The 20782-nt window shown below is 39.4% G+C and overlaps 1 protein-coding gene across 6 annotated transcripts; it reads right to left on the bottom strand.

The window, feature by feature from the left end:
* Nucleotides 1-1078: 1078 nt before the first annotated feature.
* Nucleotides 1079-19329, bottom strand: LOC121965559 (GRAM domain-containing protein 2B). Of its 6 annotated transcripts, none has more exons than XM_042515706.2 (13): nucleotides 19141-19329; nucleotides 8840-9016; nucleotides 7980-8043; nucleotides 7733-7805; nucleotides 7536-7639; nucleotides 7251-7349; nucleotides 6995-7066; nucleotides 6334-6402; nucleotides 6118-6214; nucleotides 4970-5059; nucleotides 4494-4599; nucleotides 3835-3942; nucleotides 1079-3361 (listed from the first exon to the last, which is right to left on the bottom strand). In XM_042515706.2, the coding sequence occupies exons 1-13, from the start codon at nucleotides 19230-19232 to the stop codon at nucleotides 3346-3348; spliced, it is 1167 nt and encodes a 388-aa protein (XP_042371640.1). In that variant the 5' UTR covers nucleotides 19233-19329; the 3' UTR covers nucleotides 1079-3345. The 6 variants fall into 6 exon arrangements, with proteins under 6 accessions (XP_042371640.1, XP_042371648.1, XP_042371636.1 ...); XM_042515714.2 differs by having other exon boundaries at nucleotides 7980-8046; nucleotides 8840-9013; XM_042515702.2 differs by having other exon boundaries at nucleotides 7980-8046; nucleotides 19141-19328.
* Between the last annotated feature and the right edge of the window lie 1453 nt (nucleotides 19330-20782).

Raw genomic sequence — 20782 nt, 5'->3', positions numbered from 1 at the left:
CTTACCTTTTATGGGAGGGAAATTGGCAGATCAGCTTATCTGGCACCATACATTACCAAATGCAATTGTTTTAACACCTTATCAAACCTAGGTCCACTTTAGAAGTCACGCGTTGGCCATTAAACATTTTTATTAAACATTTTATTGTCTAGGTATGGAGAACACAAATTATACTTTTAGCTTGTCTGAATGAAATAACATATCAATTTTAACTGATTATGCTAAAACAAGCAAGCACTTCTTGTAACAATTCTTGGGTGTTTTGTTCCACTGATCAGAATGAAAACATCTGTTCTAAAAGTTTTCTACTGCCATGTCTGTGAGTAAGAGATTCTCCACTAGGTGGTGGTGCCATGCCACACACAGGAGGCACAAAACACCACAGCTATAAGAGAAGGCCTGCATCATGCATTCACCTGTGAGAAAGAAAAATGAAAAATCCCTTTTTCTGAGTCTACAAGATTGCTATCTTAGAATTCTGAGAAAGATTTTCTTGTGTTATGCCTCCTTAGGTTCTTCACCTAACAAGGAAAAGTCTGACTGTTTAGTTTTACTTTATTTTTTAAAGTACAAGTTCAGCTCAGAACTGAGAGGTCTTTTTTGCATTAAAGAAGAAATGTCTTTATGTAATCAACAGCAAGTACAGTTCCATTTGACTCTGCACTTCTAAAATATTTTGTGACCTGGATGACTGTAAAATATCAAAAGCAAAAAGGTTATAAATAAGTATGAGTATTCACAGTAATCAAAATTCAGACTTTGCCACAGTTGAGTTTAAATATGATTTGAAAACTTTACAAACTTCAACAAGTTTGCCAAACTAAGCACAATCTGCACTCGAGGTGAAAAAGCTACAACTGTTTCAAAGGGTTTCAAGACTTGTAAATATTATTTTCTTGAATATGGAGATATCAAGTTGCTTTCTATATTACTTCACAAACATTGGTTTGAAATATAAATGGGCATGTGTTTTGTGACCTTGTCTCCCATTTACCTGTGTCACTCCCAAAAACACATTCACTCAATTTTCTATCCATTTGATCCAATATTTTGTAGAAACAGTAACAGCAAAAAGATATTATTTACTTCGCAACGTTTGATTTATTTTGAACAATAGCAAAGTCATCTCACAGAGACTACTTTGAATTACACAGAATGCAAATAAATATATATAGGACCATAGTAGAATTAAGGACATTAACAATTGATACAAAATTATTTACAACACTTTGAATAGTGCAAAACCACACAAACACTGCCCTCGTCATTGAGATTCTTGCATTGTGTCCATTAGAGGACAGTGGATGTGTGTGCCGCCCCCTGGTGGGGCCTTATGAGAACTGACAGCACTGTACACGGCATGTTGTCAGAACTAGCTGAACAGAAGAATATGACTCTCTCTAAACAGGGTGTAGCAAAAGCACAGCCACTCCCTACACCTCGTCAACAACAGCTTCCACGACAAGGGTGATGTCAAATCATTGAGATGTGGCGTGGATATGCATTGTTAGGTCAGTTTTAAAGGGTCATCAAAGGGGGAGGAGGGGGGGCAAATACAGTTCTATCAATTAGTGAAATCAATCCAGTGAATCTCAATGAAAAGTAGTGTTCTTTCTCAAAGGGAAATTTGAGAAATCACCAAAGCCACAATGTATGAAATGTGAACCCCATCATGAGCACTAGACTCTGAAATGACAAACGAAAAGATGCCAACCTAAAACCATGTGGCAGGTAGTGCCCACCACCCCTGAGTGAAAACAATTTAAAATGTCTTAGCACCGTCAGATACCACAGAATGCTAGCTTTGCCATTTCTCCTCAATCCAGAGTGTCTTGGATTGTGACAGGCACAACACATTTTTTTTAAAGTGCGCTCGCTCTACTGAGCTGTTTCTTTCACTCAAATCTTTTTTTTCTTACACAATTTCTTTCCCACAAACATCAAGCTCCATTTAAAAACAGCACACCTAGATAAATCACATTTTACCATGCATAATAATATGTTGCATATTGAAATTTTTTCTTGGGACCATTTTGTTTTTGCTGTTGAAAAACCTGGACCTCACAGCAAGTGTGGTTGCACCTTCTCCTCTTTGGGTGAAAAGAGTGAGAATGCGTATACAGTATCAGTCAAGTGTCGATATTGCAGACACATGCATGAATTTTAGAGATACATTATTGGTGCTACTTTAAATAACCTGAAAATTCTACGAATGCCTCTTGGTCTTCAAGAGGCCTGTCAAAGAGAGAGAGGTTTGTACTTTCAATACAATGTGGTCAGACTAGCAGACAGTACATCAACAGACATCTGAGCCAAACATTTTTTAAATCTCAAGAAGACCAAAGTCCTACTAAAGTCAAATGCAAAAACATATCTATGTCTCTGAGACAACCTCCTTGTGTCCTATTGTATTAAATATTTGTGCATTGATGATGCATTCATCCATAGTTGAGACTGCAGGGATAAATAACCTCTGATCAATGATCATTAAACTGGTTTAAATCATACCAAAGACGAGGAAAGTAATACTGCAATCATTGCTGATTGGAGAAAGAGAGAAAGGATAAGACCATCAGGAGAGTATCGAGCCTCCGCAGGCTGATCTGATTTTGTGGTTTCAGCTATCATCATGTCAGCCCACAGCTGATTAGAAAGATGAGAACCATTCAGAGAGAAGTACCTGACAGTTGCTGAATTTAAGGACAGAGACAGATTTGTATATACCACTGATAGATGGAAAGGTAAATACGAGATAGAAAATCATTTAAAAATCTCTGTGCACTCATGCAAAAGATGTGCACTGTGTGTATCTTTGGCTATGCGCAGCCCTATGTCTCAGGTGTTGAAGTGCAGTAATAAGCACTATAGCAGGCTAATGCTGATTGGTATAGCCCTATGTAGACTGCATGCTCAAGGAGAGGAGTCTCTATGAAGGACAAAGGAAAACAAAACTTCACAGATGTGGAACAGTTCCTGTAAGAAAAAGTGCCCGTCAACTTGGCTGGCGTGGCACATTGCTAAGTTAGAGCCGTTTGGCTTTGGTTTCAACAACTGACACGCTGCAACCAGGCAGTGTGTGTATGCATTTTGGCTCGGCTCTGGGTGACTAAGTCGTGGCATGTCCGTTTGTCAACTGCACTAGGAGGAAGTATAGCCCTTCAAGTTAACAAGTTGTCTCTAAAAATTGCACAGGTTGGCCTTTTATTCTCCTCTAGCCAACAGCATAGGCCATGTTGGGAGCAAAGTCTTGAGTACATTAAAATTTCTCCCACTCTGTTCTGCTGGAAGAGGTCGAAATAATCCTCCAATCACGAGTCAACCAATCTCTCCTTCAGTCACTGAGTGTTATGTGTCTTGGTACCTGTGAAACACAAGAGGGAAGTTAGTAGTGGCATATCCAAAGCAAACCTAATACACACCTAACAACTACGCAATCATTTCGTTACTGGGCAGCAAGGCTGCACCTATTACAGGAATTATTTTGCACTGTTCCTTTGAAAACCAAGCCAATTGCGTAACTTTCCTGACACCTACTATGTCTCAATACACTCTAAAACATTAACAAGATACACTTGTCTTTTTCCAAACTTTGTGAAAATAGTTCAGTTTCTTTGCATTTTAGTAAGTACACAACATATACCACCAAGTGGCACCAATATGCAATGACTGAGGCTCGTCAAAGCACAAATAGGGCTTTTTCTTAAATGACACTGAGAGGCAGGACTACTGTGTCTTGGGTATATATATATAAACTGCTCACTTCAAATTTTCAATCTTTTTGGCAACCACTCTATCAGTGATGTTAAAGTTTACATTAAGAGAAAAACTTCTTACCCGCTCTTTAAGGTGAACTCAGGCAGCGCCCCTAGAGACGTCAGCTGTTCTTCCAGGGCTACAATACGTAAACCAATGTAGCCAGAGGACAGCAGCAGCATCACAACCCTGTGACAAACAAAAAAAAAACATATTTATTGTCTTTTTCATGCACTGTGATAAAGGATAATCATATCAGCTTATAGCAGGCACAAAGAAACCAACAGCCAAACAGTTGATAAATGCTTATATCTTTATAGACTATTCAGTGAGGACTTAAAAGGCTCCATGTCACACTTGCAATTACAACTTGCAATTAACTGCACTGCCAAAAACCATTACAGTTTTCAACCCTCAAACTGAAAACAAAGGAATTGTATGCCTAATGAACTGGTTCAAATACTATGCAGGTTGAAGGGAATGCTGTACATTTCAAAAACGGGTTTGCAAACCACATAAAGTGTTGGCACACTTGGATTTTCTACTACTAAATAAGATCCTTCAAGATCCTCTAGCTAGTTACTACCACATCAGGTTTCTGAAATTCTCCTGCCTCTCCATTAAGCAGTGTGACTTGTGAGGAGCAGATTTACATCGTCACATAAGGCATTTGATTAAAAGGATAAGGGGAGGGAGAAAGCAGAAGACAGAACATACAATAGCGAGGAAATGCTACTCACAAAATCAAGTAAATAAAGAGCAGAGTGTTGAGGGTGCTGGCCTCTCTCTGAACCAGCAGGGACTTGGCCTTTTCTGTCACGCCCCAAACCCATGATCCACCTGAACCTGGAAATGGAAATTTAAACAAGACATGAATATCAATTTTCTCCTGTTAGTAGGTTGTAACTTACAGTATGTTTTTACATCTGCACAATATGTTGCATATTTTTTGATGATTGCAGAGTGAGACGCCCAAATGAATTTATAAGCATCAGAAAAAGAGGAATTGATGGGTTTCTCTGTAGCTACGCAAGATTTCAAACAGACATCTTCAGACTATCACTGTCTAAATTTACATTAGTTAGTATTTGTCTTTCTGGGGATCAAACACAAGCCTTTTTATTGCAGGTGCCTAAAATGCCTAAAGAGACAGTCGACTCTACCAGCCACTTATACAAATATACTAGCACTAAACTGCAATACATGTGTGTCTTACCAGATACTGACAGCTCCTCTGAGGACGAGCTATCACTCTGCTGCATGTGTAGGCTCCTGAAAACTGGGACATTCCCATTAGGTACTGCCTCTGAAGAAGGGAGAGAGATGGGGAAAAGAAATTATTAGCCTGCTGTGCAGCCTTGGACTTTGCATGTCAAGTGGCTTGAACAGACATGAGAAGACAAAAAAAAAAAAAACTGTCAACAGTTTTTAGTTCATCTACACATGGCTGATGTAAGCCAAAGACTGGCATTTAATCAGTCAACTTTCCACAAAAATTGTCCAGATATTTTTATCACACATTATACAAGGTACAAGTTAGATTTATTTGTCATTTTTCTTAAACGTGGTTTAAAAAGAAATGAAATTAAAGTTGACCCTAAATCCTGCTACATCTTTTTGGCGTCGAAGTAGGAGTTTAGTAGTCTCACAGCCTGGGAAGAGAAGCTGCTCTGTAGTCTAATGGTTCTGCAGCGGATACTTCTGTATCTTTTTCTCAGATGGCAGCAGGGTGAACAGACTCTGGCTGGAGTGGCTGTTGTTTTCCAGCATCTTTTGGGCTCTGTGCAGACACCTCACTTCACTGAGGTCACTGATGCTCTGTAGATGGGAACCAGTGATGTTCTGGGCAGTTTTAATCACCCGCTGTAGAGCCTTCCTGTCCTGGGCCGTGTACGACCAGTATAACCAGGATCTTGCTCTGGAATTTAGCCCTCCTAAGTTTCTGTAGGAAGTAGAGCCTTTTCTGTGCTTTTTTAAGCTGGGTGGTGATGTGTGATGATCAAGATAGGATCTCAGTGATGGTAATTCCAAGGAACCTATAGCCGTTTACCTGCTCCACCAATGTAGGCAGGAGTGTGTGTTTGCCTCTTTATTTCTAAAATCAACAATCAGCTCCTTGATTTTACTGACACTGAGCAGTAGGTTGTTCTCTGTGCACCACTCTGCAAGATTTTCTCCTGGTATGAACTCTCATCATTGTTTGTAATAGAACCAATGATGGCGGTGTCGTCCACATACTTCACAACAGAGTTCTCCCAATGTCTGGGACTGCGGTCATGGGTGTACAGTGTAAACAGGAGGGGACTGAGCACACAGCCCTAGATTTGTTGTTAAACATGTAAACAAAATGTTTATGACTCTCACCTCTGTGTGGTCTGTGCAGAGGCTGGTCCTGCAAAGATTGCGACTCAGAGCCATCAAATTGGTCGAAGCTACAATCCAGACTGGACTGGCTGGAGTTCTGTTAAGATAAGAGAGAAAGAAATACCATCATGAGCTGATCTAAGAAAGATATTCATTTAAGCAATATGTCAATAGTGACACAATTGGTTTTTTGCAGTACTGAAAAAGGTCTCTTACCACAAGTTTGCTCCTATCAAAGCTGTTCTCAGTTGAAGAGAAGACAGGGCTACTGTTTGTGCTGCCATCCTACAACAGAGAGATTTGTGTCGATTTGTATTTATTCAAATTATCTGTGAAAAGTGACTGCCATTTGATATTATTTTCATGAAGTTTCATGAAGTTCTGAGAAATGGATTGATAGTCTGCATGCTCTGACTGTGCATGTAGTCAAAATAAAGATAAACTAAATGTTAAGAGATATTCAACAAGGTTACAACAGTGGGCTTGCTGCCCTCTTATTGCAAAATTCAATAGATTTCGACAACTACCCTAAATCTGGGAATCTGTAATGAGCCAATGCACAATGTCGCAATGCGTTCCCAGTCAGTTAAGGACACATAACAATGCCCTTTTCCATTTGATGAAAAGCAATTGCATTGTTGCTTATTATATATATATATATATATATATATATATATATATATATATATATATATATATATATATATATATATATATATATATATATATATATATATATGATGTAGAAAACATCACAAACAAACATATATATATATGTGTGTGTGTGTGTGTTAGAATAGGATGATAATCTGATTCCATGTGCTTTATTTTTTATCACATTCACCATTGCAGAACATCTAAATATCTAAAAACTCACCTCTGTCTGAGGACATACTGAACGCAGCAGCTGATAACACGATTCTCTGTTCCGCAGTGACACAAACAGATACTAAACAAAGTGAGGGAGTAAAAAAAAACAAAAAACAAAAAAAAACAGAAATATTAGCCATCTGCCATGCCTGCAACTCTGAACGATGAAATATACTCAGTCTTTGATTAGATTACATTTAAAGCAGAGATCAATGACCTTGAGCATGTCTTACATTTGAATTTGAAAACCTCTAGTTACTGACCTTGTCCCCTTCTGTGGTGCGGATCGACAAGGCGTTGGGTACCAGTAAAGCTGTATTCTGCTTTTTCACTATGTGGATGCAGGAAACTGGAATAACTACCTGCAAGAGCACACGACCAGATGTAGAAAACATCACAAACATCACAAAGTGGAATGATGTGGTGAAATAATAACAACAACAAAAAGAAAGATTAGAAGTTAGATATTATTATATCAATATAACTTATTTGCCCAAATTAAAAGTGAAAAAAATAAAGGGAAGAGCCAGAGCAGAGCTGCAGCCTACCTTTGTGTCCTTAAGAAGAACTGAGGAATAGAAACAGGCATTGGTGTCAGTAATGTACAGTCGACCATGGTAGGGCACTTCCTTCTGCAGGGCACAGATGTATGCTGGGAGAGGAAATGAGCGCAAACAGTTTTAGTTTTATGTGGTTCAGTCATTAATTTAGTCATTGATTCTCCCTTTAATTTGCATTTACCTACCATGTATCAAGTCTTCACTTTCAGGAATGTCTGGAAACAACTTGTGGAATGTCTTGTTGTGCTTTATGAAACTCTAAAAGAGATGAAGAGAAAATTAAAGCAAATGCACCGGGCTAGTAATAGGCCACACACTGTTTACCATAAACCATTAACATGTGCTAAAAGAATCACAAAGGTCTGTAACTTTGACCTGACAATAATCATAATCTGTTTCTTTAAATATTTAAATGAAAAGATGTGAACTTACACTTTGTGAACCAGTGCCCTCTGTTCTCTCAAAGCCTCCACTGTCAACATCAAATGTCTGTGATCTGCTAAGAGAGATATCACAGTTGTCAGTTCAAAGGAAGTCTGTGGCTTCAGCAAGTTTGTGAGAAGATGCAGACCACACAGATTAAGGTGATATGCATTTTCATCTCCTTTTCATGCTGCATAACTCTCTCTAACCCTCTCTAAGTTGCCACAGAAATATGCTATAATAAGCCTATTCCTTGATCTAACTATCGTTAGTGTTGATGTCTCTCTGTCCAATCTGTTTCACACCATCACGTGGGCAGCAGTAGGGTGAATATTGCTCTTTGCACCAACACATATCAAAAATCCACCTCTAACATGTGAATCATGTGAGAGGACAGTCAGTCCACAACGCCTGTGCAGTCATGAGTGTGTCACGACTAAACACCAGCTGAGAGTTAGCTCTGGTCTTGTGATACGTGTTCAGATTAGCTGTGAGTCTCCACTAAATCCAGTATGTGATTTTTACGCATTTCAAGGGTGAGAAATAATAATTTTCCCCTCTTCTGATGGTCTGAGTCTGTGCGATGCATCATTTACATTTCAGTTGTGTGATTTTAAAACAATTGTAAAATGAAAATATGTGTGAAAGTAAGACCATCTTTTGGCCTTGGAATAGGTGTAATATAAATGTGACTCATGAATCTGAAAAAAAAATTAATTTGTGTGCACTTGGAACAGATTATTTTTAACATAATTTACTACATTTCTACTTTATTTTTAGATAATCTTAGACATTTTGAATTTTCCACAGGTGCTGCAAACATCTTATGAAATGTGGTGCAGTTGTCGCGCTTTTCTCCTCCATCCTACCTGATGGCTACTTGTCTGGTGAGGGTTTTGTGCTGTTGCTGGATCTCAAGCTGGGCCGCCTCCAAGCTCAAGGCTTTCCTGCTCTCCACCTTCTTGATGCTTCCATTGCTTAAGCTGCTTCTGCTTTTCTTCACTTTGGCTGGCAGCCCACCACCACTGCTCTCTACTGGGTAGCTGCTAGAAATGAGGGGGGAAAAAAAGATATATTAGGCAACATGCAAAATATTGTTTTAAAATCATTTTCACATGGACATACATTGGGAGAGCGGAATTTCTCTTTGAAGAGTTACAGCAAGGACATTACAAAACACTTCACAATTACTTGGAATTTTACCACTAAACAAATATCATCAGAAGCACAAAAGTCAGAGTCAAAACACCCACTGATAAAACTCTTTGCTTCTGTAGAAACATACAGCAAAAATAGTACATGACCTAATTAGTCATTTTACAGTAAGCTATAACCTCGACCACAGACCATGAATAGAAGACCTAATTGATGTAAAAATATTCAAATAAACCAGTGGAAATCAGTGTGGGAAATCAACACCAGCCACCACCTGTATGACCCTACATTTATAACTGTATCTGCAAAGCTGTTTGTCACAATCCTGTGCACTCTACACAGTATCACCATCTAGCACCGAAGAACATCCGTTAAATGCTGCATTTTAAAAACACACGCAAGGCTCGACATTGACTTGGGTTTGGGATTTTGTTACTAAACAAGAATTGGTCCAAGAAAAACTAAATCAATCCTTTTCTTCTTGAAAGAACAGAGAATGGATTTATCTGTACAATGTGTTGGGAAAGGTTACGTTTTTCCATATCAGAAAGTTTTATTGATACATGTTGCGTCAGTGCTCTGGCTGTGGCTGTACAATTTACTCCTCCTGGCTGCTTTACAACCTGATCAACGTAGGCGCATGATCTAAAACTGACAAAGGTCTGTAAATATGCCATCTCAATGAACTGGAAAAAATAAACAATCCTGTAAAAGGAAGGTTTACTACATTCAATGTGCTCTTTAAAGGGCACAGCCTGTCCTTGACCAGGAACAAACAAGCACAAATTCATTAAAATACTGAGGAGTCTGCTCATAATGACACAAATCTAAACCTGTAAATTATTTTATCAATGAAGGTACAGGACAAGCTGACTGTACGAATTAAGCCTTAAACTCAGGTAAAAAAACAACTTCAACTAATAGAAACCACTAGAGACAAACAACAACAAAGATCTCCTTACCTCGTAAATTTGAATCTCTTTGATGAACGAAAACTCATATACCTACTGACAGTCGGCATTTCCTTTACCCAATACAGAAAACCACCAAATCAAAATGCTCTTTTATTTCTAATCTACAATTACTGGCCTCACGTTGTTAAAGCTGAGAGGTTCCAAAATGAAAACACTAAGAAATTAAAAAAAACGCCTCAAAAGATCTTTAAAGTTCACTGTGTTTTAAATATCTGGTCGAGGATGAGTTGTTATCCTAGTTAAGCGAGGGTCCCTGACCACATCCTGACAGAAAAAAAGAAAAAAAAACTGTTGCTGTATTGCACTCTGAGTGCGCTGTTAAGAGGAAGCCACTTTGTGTTGAGAATGGTGTGACACTCCGTAGTGAGTGACGTCAAACTCGGCCACTCCCCCTGAGCTAGACAAGCATGAGAGAGATATACACACAATCTCTCTCTCTCACACACACAGACACACGCAACACAGGCACTGACATGTTTAAGAAAACAGGGCCCATCCTATAAAAATCCTCCAACAATTATCCAGCATCAAAATCCTGTCTTGTTGAGATTTGTTCTGTTAGGGCAAAGCAGGATCAGGAGACTTTATAAAAAAGCTCTGAGTGAGTGAGTGAGAAAGTGGAATACTTGTGAGGTGCTCAGACTGGCCCAATCTAGGAGTGGTGCATTATCTATCTCCCCTCAGGCAATGACTCACACCAAGGAGAAAGCAGTACAACAACACAACCTTATAGGTCTTCCTTAAAGGACACTTGGGGTGTTAGAAACTTTTTTTTCAAAAGTATTCAGACATTTGAAAAAGTGACAGACTTTCAATAGCTGGCAGTTTTGTATCAATAAATATGACTTGGAGTACATTGTGTTTCACACCCTTAGTCATGCACAAATGAATTTTTCAATTTTGATTCCTTTGTGCTACTTTCTTTAACCCTGTCAGTAACCCCTAAACTATTCCTCTACTGCTTCACCTCAGTAATTGGACTAAAGGTAAGGGATGTAAAGACAAACAAATGAAATGCAGCCTCAGGTGGATGTCTTACCTGTAATTAGCCTTGACTGACTATAAAATGGTGAACAGTAACACTTCCTCATGTCAGTGCAAAAACAAGCTTTAAAAACTTTTCCAGAGATGTTTTCCTGCTTGTGCAGTGGTGTCTCTTCACACTCATAAGTGTCTTGTCTGTTAGTTATTAGCCATATTAAGTAAAACCCATTGTGGTAGGGTTCACTGTAGCTAAAGTTTCCACGTTTCTCTACTCAAGAAATGCTAATGCAAGTGTCCTGTATTCTAAAATGTGAAGATTATAAGATATCCAAAGCAGCTAGTAAACTTTGGGGAAAGTAAGCTACTATGGTTGGTGTTTGGAGGCACACAGTGAAAACTCTCTCATTAGCGGTACTGAAGCATTGACCAGGTGTTTGTCTGTGTTCAAATATGCTCACATGACCCAATTTCACAAGGCAGAGCAATATGGGCAGTGTTTAAAGACTATAGACTGTTTGAATTTCTCAACAACTTCCTCTCTTTATTGAGGAGTAACCGTAACCATTAACAGTCACGCTGAAGCTGCTTCCTGTAAGGCAGCACTCCTCAGTTCTTCCAGTAGCAAGCACTTTGTATTTCAAAAGCACTCATCCTCAGATTAAGGGCTGCAAATTTTCCACAGATGCTGGAGGATTGTTAAATTGGATGTCTTGGTAATATTGTCAATATAAATTTTCCTTGCATTCGTCTGTCGTCAGACTCCAGACAACAATTGTACCGTCATTAACATGCAGTTTATTTCAATGTACACAGTGTGGCATTCAGTTTTACTGTGTATGACATTTATTGCAGAGGTTGCAGGAAATGCTGACATCAGTCTTTCTACTGGCAGGTTGCATCATTTACAAACATGGACATCAGGTAGAAAAACCCCAGCAAAAGTCAAACATTCATGTTTGCATGGAAAAAACATTTCACGTCAAGCCTGTCTAAATTAAGGAAACTGAGTCAGCGGAGGATGGAAAAATCAAATATCATAATATGTTTTACCAAATCCTCAATATCACTATTACACTGATATTGTGAGATACTTGTGCATTCACAAAATATTTTCACAATTAAGATTTTTGACAAATACTCATCAGTAATGTTGATAATAACTAAGTGGGTAAAAGCAAATAATAGAAAATCTCTGAACCTTTAGTGTCTAAATGAGACTACAGCTTGTCATCATTCCAAACCACGCCAAACACGGCTGTATAGCCACGGAGTGGTGGCAGTGCGAACATACTATAGTTTATTTTAGCCTCGCAATGGCTTTTGTGAACCTATAAATATCAGAAATGTTTGTTTACCACTGAGCTTATTTTCTTAATATTCAAAGGAATAATACAAAATTCAAAGGAAAATCGCATATGTTTTTGATTAAGGAGCCAAGGCTGTGTTAGCTTCTGGGTTGGCCTACAGAAAAACATGACCCCTGGGGGACTCTATTCAGAAAATTACATTTCTTTAATGTAGCCTTTAAAACCTGAAAAAGGCAAAGCTTACAATATTATGATATCCAAAATCTAAGATGATGTCTAGTGTCATACCATGGTATCAATACAATATTGATATATTGTCGAGCCCTGAGTCAGCCTGATTGTTTATAAAAGAAAGAGTTCAAGGCCAAAGCCATCAAAGGTGAACAGGTACGTGACAACAAGTGTAATCACCAAAAGCTTTCAACATGGAAAAAACACATTATAAAATGAACTATGCACTGTATAAAAGTGATGTTTCTTAATAACCACTTCATATTTACAAAGCAGGAGGCGGCCAACCTGGAATGGGTGTGTAGTGGCCAAACTTAGGCCTTGACCTCTGACCTACTTCCTTGTTGTTGCGCACTATGTCACACCACCTGACAAAATCAATGTTGAACCTAGTTTTACCGCCACGCGTGACTTTCCAAAGCAGCCACAAATTTTCTGCAGCAGCGGATTAAAATGGACATGCACGAGGTTACTCGCTTCAAAGAACAATTTGTCTTGGGGGGCAGGCTCATTTTCCTGGATTTACAGAGGCTCTATTGAGAAAACAACAAAACAGTACAACTTTTGAGCAAAGGCCGTTAACAGATATGAGATTGATGACTACGGGATAGGTATCCAACAAAAGTTTTCCTACACGTCAGTGGAAAGAAATCAAGTTGCCAGCGTTACTTAAAAAAATGGATACACTTGCTCGCCTTACCTTCCCACGTCCTCAGAGGTTTGAGAATCAGCCACAGACCCCCGTTGGTTCAACAAGCCTTTCCCTCTCTCCATGACTAACTGTGTTCACCCCTCACGTTTTGTGCAATTCCCTAAAAGCTTGTAGCCACTGCTGGTCAGCCAAATGATGGACGGAGTATGGCAGTTTAGCACTTAGACCCTGAGCATTGACAGCAAAACCGAAAGGGTGTAAAGGTCTGTTTTATTGCAATGTTTTAAAGCACCAAAGAGCTCAACATGGAGATAGTGCCAGAAACACACTGTAGGAAAGAGAACGAAAGAGAGCAGAGTGAAAAGAGTAACAAAAAAGACTGGTTGGGGTTTAAGCCTGAAATGCCCTCCCAAGCTTTGTCCTTCCCCGAGTTCTTTCTCACTCTGTGTTGTCGTGGAAACAGCAACAACAGCAGGGGGTAGATTGTGGAAATGTGGGGTTGAGAGAAACATTGCCAGGTTTAGAGGGCCTAACAACAACATTCAATTGCCTGTTCTCAATAACCAACAGGAGATGGCTTTAAAAGCAGCCAGTGCAATGTTAATGACAAAAGCTCATACTCTTTGTGAATGATGCTAATGGAGCCATCACAATCAAGAATACTTGTGTTAGAGTGGAGAGAAAACGGGAGAAAGATTAATGTGGTGTACTGTTAATGTAACAGGCCTTTGTTCCATTCACAAACGTCGACTGAGAGCTGCTGTTCAGTAGGCTATTTCTATACCTCTGATATCACCATCCAGGAAGCTCAAGCAGACAGAAAACTGCACAACTAACTGCACTCGTGACATCGGTCTTAATTTAGCCTCCACACATAACTCCTTAGCTCTCCTGTCTAACCTTCACCTGCTGTTTTCACTGCACACCTCTTGGAATCAAGCGGTAGGATGAACTTCGTGGGACGGCTGTGCTATAAATATATTTTGCTATACTCAAAACTGCATGAGTTTGCTGCTTGCTCCAGCCATGTGATGTCTCACAGATCTTGGCTGTGAAACTACACCTCCTGCTTGCTCATCAACAAACTACACATCAACAAGAGTACCAACAATTTAAACCATCCATTTTGGATTGCAGGCTATCCATAGATGCAAAAGGTCCAACAGGCCACCGCTGTAAATTTCTCAAGCTCCGCAGACATAGTACAAACATTTTAACAACACACAACGATCAGCTTTATCAAGCAAACTAAAAAGAGCACATTGCTGACACCTAGATGACCTAAAAACCTTGATAATTTATTAACATATCAGTTCAGTCAGCTAGATAATTACTGGGTGCAATGTGACCACATAATATATCTGCATTATGATGCAGACAAGTGGACAAAGGGTAATATTTATTAATTCACCTTATACAAGTATGTACCCATGAGCAATTCCACGTTGTGTTTATCACTCTCCATTTCATCTACATATAAGACTAGGACAAAGCTGCCTGTGAGGAGTTTTAAGGGCACGTCCCACAATAGTTATGTTCACCTTCCTTTCATAAAAAGCCTTCCTTTCATTGAAATGATATAACATGCATGATTTTTACTGAGAGTTTGACTGAATATTTTTGTTGTTCTATACACTTAAGCAAACTGGTGAATGATACTGGGATGCACAAATTAAAATGCATGTGTGCAAGGCTGACACTGGCCCTTAAATGATATAAAATGGCAGGGAATAATTGTCTTTTAAATGATCACATTTCTCTAATAATTAAAAATAACCAAAGTTACATAATAAATCTACACTGGGGTTAAAGAAGACATTTAAATTCACTGGAAGGTAGCTTCCATTGAGATAGGCCTCATTTCTCCAGCCCAAACATTCCAGCCAGCAAAAAAACCCCTTTGGGTATAGAGCTGCTTCTGTTTGCTGTCCTGAGATGAGCCATATGGATGAGCTAGGAGTCCTGATGCAGACGTCAGCCATACGTCAGGTTTTTATTGCTAGTGCCCTTAAGACAAAATTGCTGCCATATAGAATGTAAAGAGCACCTACGTCAAACTTTTCTCACACCCAACGTGACTGCTCCAGCAACATGAGTCCCAGGTTCACATGCGAGGTTGACAAAGGTTTTACATTCATGCAATCTCTATCAGATAATCTGATAATTTGCAGAACCAGATAGTGTGAGAGCACCATCTTCTGGAGAGCCGTGGATAATTTCTGTCATGTGAGCAGCTGCATCCCCATCATCTGTTCCAAACCAGCTTATTCCAAAGTAAAACAACAGATTGTTTCAACTGTGCTTTACTGAGCCAAATGGGACGGTTAAGATGTTAATGTTTTTGCAACCACACACACAGCATTTGATATTCCTAATATGTGATAATCTAGTTTAGTTTTCTAGTTTTTTTCAAATCAATTTGACCTAATTTAAAAATCAGAAACTAACAAATAATTGCCAAAATGAGAAAATTAAAGAGAGTGAAAGGGATTATGTGTTCGTGCATGTATGCATGTATGTGTGTGAGCTTCAATCGAGCAGTCAGGAAGGGCAGGAAAGTGAGCCAGTGGTCATGGCGAAATAACATGCCGTCTGTGGCGCCCTGCCAGAGCTCAGTCTGCAGGAAAACTGCGTGTGCGCCAAGTGGAACAGAGTGAGCCTGTGTACGTGTGTGTTTGGTGGGAAGTCATGCGGCCTTGTGCATGCAGCATCTCTGTCTACTTCCTCTGTGCTAACTGGGCACAAGGACAGAGAGGGTCTTTCTTTGAGGCAACTCAGAGAGAGTTTAGCAGCCAGGCTTGTGAGCAGGGGGGATGGCATGGTGTTGGTGTGACTGGAAAAACGAACCTGATTTTACATCGTTAAAAGTAAAAGTAGGCCACTCTACTGTATACAAGGGGGCTTAGATTTAATCAACAGTAGAATTTTGTTGACCTCAGCTCCTCGGAGCAGCAGGCTGTCCAGGTAAATTATTATTTCCAAAACTATTGGATGTGCCAAAGCCATTTCAAGTCTGAAATGAATTGTACATTCACTTCTAGACCTGATAACCTGCTACAAGCCAGTTTTCATCTAAAAAACAAAAAAAAAAAAATCAACATATCTTTCATAACACAGCAGGACAATTCATCTTTGTATCGTGGAGAGAAAAAAAGTGTAAGAAGTCCAAAGCACGCGATTTCACTGCCGAGTAACTCCATGCTGAGTACCCCCTGACCACAAGTCATCATTCATTTGTTTATGCCAGTTCAATTCATTGAGTAATAAAGATATCACAGTTCTGAATAAATGATGTTTTGCCCTTATCTCTATGCTCTTATGTATGTACACTGAGTTTTTACTGTGTTAGGAAAATACAAAAAAATCAGTTGCATTTCCCAAGTGGAAAAAAAGGCTAATTGTATGCAAACTGTATGAATGGCAAAAATACAGTGCTATGCGGTGGTAGAGACAGACTCTCCCAAAGGTGGAAGTTTTTTTCTCAAAAGAGTGGATTGTATTTTTTTGTCGGTTTTTCTTACAGATACTCCAACCTTCAATGATAAGTTTACCTTGACATGGTAATGCCAAGGCAATGTTCCGACTTTCCAAAAGGACTAGGTTTATCTCCAAAAGGCTGACATGCATAGTCTTTTATGATCAAACAAAGAAACGTCTGTCTGTAAAGTACCATACCAAATGTTATCCTTGAGATCAAAGCTGAGCAGAACACCAAGCTTTTAGGTAAGCTTGCATAAAGCCTCATGTGTCCGAAGTTAGACTGACCTGACTGAGATCTACTTTAGGGGGAATTCACCAGGCAACTGTGAGTGCCAAAAGGTGAAACAACTAAGAGGAATATGGCCTTTTCTTGGCTCTGTGACAAAGGCTGGGGAGTGGTCATTAGCATTAGCTTGACAGAGGCGACACATAACTTCAACTGTGAGCAGCTGGTTAGTCTGCAACCTTTCATTTAGCAATAAACCGTCATGCAGATGTGGCTTTTATCTAACTTGAGCTTTTGCTTTTCGCCTGCAGCACATCTCATAATTTAGACCTACGCACTCTCCACTGCCCACAGCGCAGAGGAAGTGCTGTCCTAGGAGCATCTTCCTGGAGCCAACAGAACGCCTGCAAAGCTGCCCCACCCAGCCTATTCCAGGCTCCCTTCATCTAAACAAACTCTGCAGCAATAGGCTCTTCCCTATTGAAACAAGGCTATACATATTTATCCAACTGTGTGCTTTGCAAACCTGTATGCAAAGTGACTTATAAGCTCACAAGTAGGTATTCACTGTTAATGCATGTACCCATTTTCTAACTTTAACTACTTGGCTACTCACTTTTAACTTTACTCTTCTTTGGCATTTTCATCTTCACAAGTAACATTTACATATATAAAGAAAAAAACTGTCTAGATCATAGAGCGGATGGAGCAGGTGTGGATGGATGCTGTATTGAAATGATCACAGCCTTGGCTCAATAAGGCCTGACACTGTCACAGCACAATACTGTATATATGCATGTATGTTTGTGTGCTGTGGCAACAGATAATCACCCCACATACCATACTGCAGACACATTATAGCCATGCTGATAAGCAGCAGGCCATGACTGATTGGCAGGGCTCTTGCACTCTAGCAAATGGCTATCTATGGGGAGGAAAGAGAAGGCAAAGCTAAGAGGAGGAGGAGTACTAACAGTGAGATACAGGAAGCATTTATATAACACCATGGACCACCTGTGGTCAACTCATGGGAGCTAAAAATAGTCTTTTCTGGGAAAACAGACTTGCACGTCCCCTGTGTGACAAGTGTGTGTGTTGTGTTTCCCTGGGGGTAACACAATATATGTGTGCATGCTTAAACGAGTGTATGTGGTTCTGCATAAGATGTGCCTTTGCCAGGCTGGTCTGCTCTGGGTCTCAACAAGGCTGGATCATGCATGACAGAAGGCCAAAAAGTGATGCCAATCTGACCCACATAGGCCAGTGGATGAAGTCATGATTTCTGAGCAGGAGGCACAGGCGAGATTAAGAGATCTGGACTAGCTTCCCTTTATGCCACTCTACCATATAATGTTGTTTATTTACACTGCCTGAAATAGATTAGCCAGATACTAGACACAAACAACACGCACGTAACACCACTTTGCAGGGATGATGTGGGTCAATCATTGTGTTCTTGGAAATGACCAAAGAAACAAATGAAATCCGCTAAACTAAACAACACGTCACAGAAAAGCCTAACAAAGCTAAATACTTCCGAAATATATGACCATTATTGTGCTGACAAGTATTTACAATTTACCACTAAAAAAACATTTACTCGGGGTTTTTCCAGGTCTCTCTTTAAGTATGCTAAATCTGTGATGACAAGTGCTTAGGTCATCAGCAGCTCAATCGATGGCTAATGTTGACGAAGCCAAAAACCGTAACGTAGAACTTATGCTAGGACACAGTGTAGATTGGATGCGCTAATGTTGACTAACTGTAACATTTCAAATATGCTACCAAGTGTTTTTATTGTTTCTTTATTGTTTGATTTGAGCATCCGTGAGTGTAATTGATCGCGTCAATGTAACGTTAACTAAAGACAATTTAAATGCCAGTACATCTTTAGCCAAGTAGATGGCTAACCTGCTAGCATTACCTAGTCATTGATTTAAAGACGTATCCTCCCCCTACGTAGATGTTAGTTAAAGTTAGTTCCGAATAATACATTCTCTAATGTTGTGTTAAAAAGTGTTGTTACATTAACATGACATAAAAACAATTTTATCGGGGAGGTTGTTGTCATCAAATAAATGCTAACCGTTAGCATCCACCCTGTTGATGTTGCTCACCCGGCAGATAGCGGTTCAGCGCTAGCCACATCCACTCCACTCACCTCTCTTTCATGAAGTGCTTGATTCTTACAATCGCCTTCTCGTCGATCTTCCTGAGGAAGGTTTTCAATCTTTCTCTCTTATTTTCAAGCATTCTTCCCTTCGCCAGTGGTCGTCGGTTCGTTTAGAAACGACGCTCCACGCCAGACTCCACCGTTCTTGTTTAGCTTGTTTAGCTTCTGCTTTTCCTCTTTCTCACTCCATCCACGGCTGATTAAGATAATGAGCCTAAATCGGACCAAGTCAGCCGACCAATCAGCGTCGGCGACGACTTGTGAAAAAACGGTCATGTCAGACTAGCTATCCAATCAGAATGGAGGAGCTAACTTCCAGCGGCCGCCCATTACCTTATATGGAAGTTGGGTTGTTCCATTCTTGAAAGCCATGAAACGTAGGGCATGTGTTATTACTGTGCTTGGGTGGTGCTTTAAATTAATGATTTACATGTGATTTCAACGCTTGTGAACAAATCAGGGACAATACGTTATGATTTAACAACAGTGTTATAATTACTATTTAACTGAGAAAATAACTGCACTGGTTTACCAGGGTGGGGCTCTTTTTAACAGGAACTGCTTTACATCCACAAAAATAAAATATATTGTATGAGCGTAAACCTATGCTCTAAATATTATGCTGTACACTGCTGTTATTAACAGTATCAGAAGATAAAACATATCTTCATCTGCGTTATCTAAACTGCTTTTGTCAGTTATTTTTGTTAAATTAATAGTCCTTTTGGGTCTATATTTAGGCTTTTAAACCACAATAAGCTGAGACATGTCAGCTTATGTCAGCTTATTGTCATGAGACAAAAGAGCAGTCCAACAAGAAGTATTTTCAATGAACTACAAACCTGGTAGCACCCATAAATTTAAAAAGTGAAATTACCCTAATCTCAGGAGTCACAATGAGCAAAGGAACCAATTAGCATTTGTTCCTGTGCTTGTGAAAGAAAGTGGGGACCAGTGACTCAGTAGGCTGGTCAGTTGCTCAGCTGGTGGCTTTTATTCTAATACCACAGCATGAAACACTTAATTTTGGCTGAGCATTGTGCAGGCAGCTAATGTAAGGTCAAGTCTCTAACCCCCGCCCTAACTGGAGAAAAGGCACATACACACACACATAAACACACACACACACACACACACACACATATACAATGTATAATCAGCAGACCAAAGCTAAAGGCCAAAGCTTAAATCATCAACTAAGTCACATTTAAGTCGCACTTTATGACTGTGTATGTCACTTGTGACTACCTTTATGTGTTATAAAATGGAATACGATCCAGACGATTGATCTATTGAGATTTTTTTTTATGTTATGAGTATGGGTTAGAGCTAAGATAATAATTTAAAGTGTCCTTCAGCAAGTTGGGTGATGTTTTTTCAGCTGACCCTGAACTTTAACCTCCATGTGAAAAAGACAAAACAAAGCACAACATAGATTATAGCATTGCAAGTCATAAAAGCTGCCCTGCTTTGGTTATTCTTATAGCTGAAATTCAGTTGAAGATATACTGGCTGACAAAGTTTAACATTAGAAACATTAAGCTCCCTTAATGTTTCTACTGAATATTATTGTTCTGATATTTTAGAAACTACATTCTTAGAGAGTGACAGTATTAGTCAATTACTATTA

The sequence above is a fragment of the Plectropomus leopardus genome, chromosome 5 (assembly GCF_026936395.1).
Source record: "Plectropomus leopardus strain MGB_pleo_1.0 chromosome 5, ASM2693639v1, whole genome shotgun sequence".
Taxonomy (NCBI): Eukaryota; Metazoa; Chordata; class Actinopteri; order Perciformes; family Serranidae; genus Plectropomus; species Plectropomus leopardus.
This window is presented reverse-complemented; position numbering and strand designations above follow the sequence as displayed.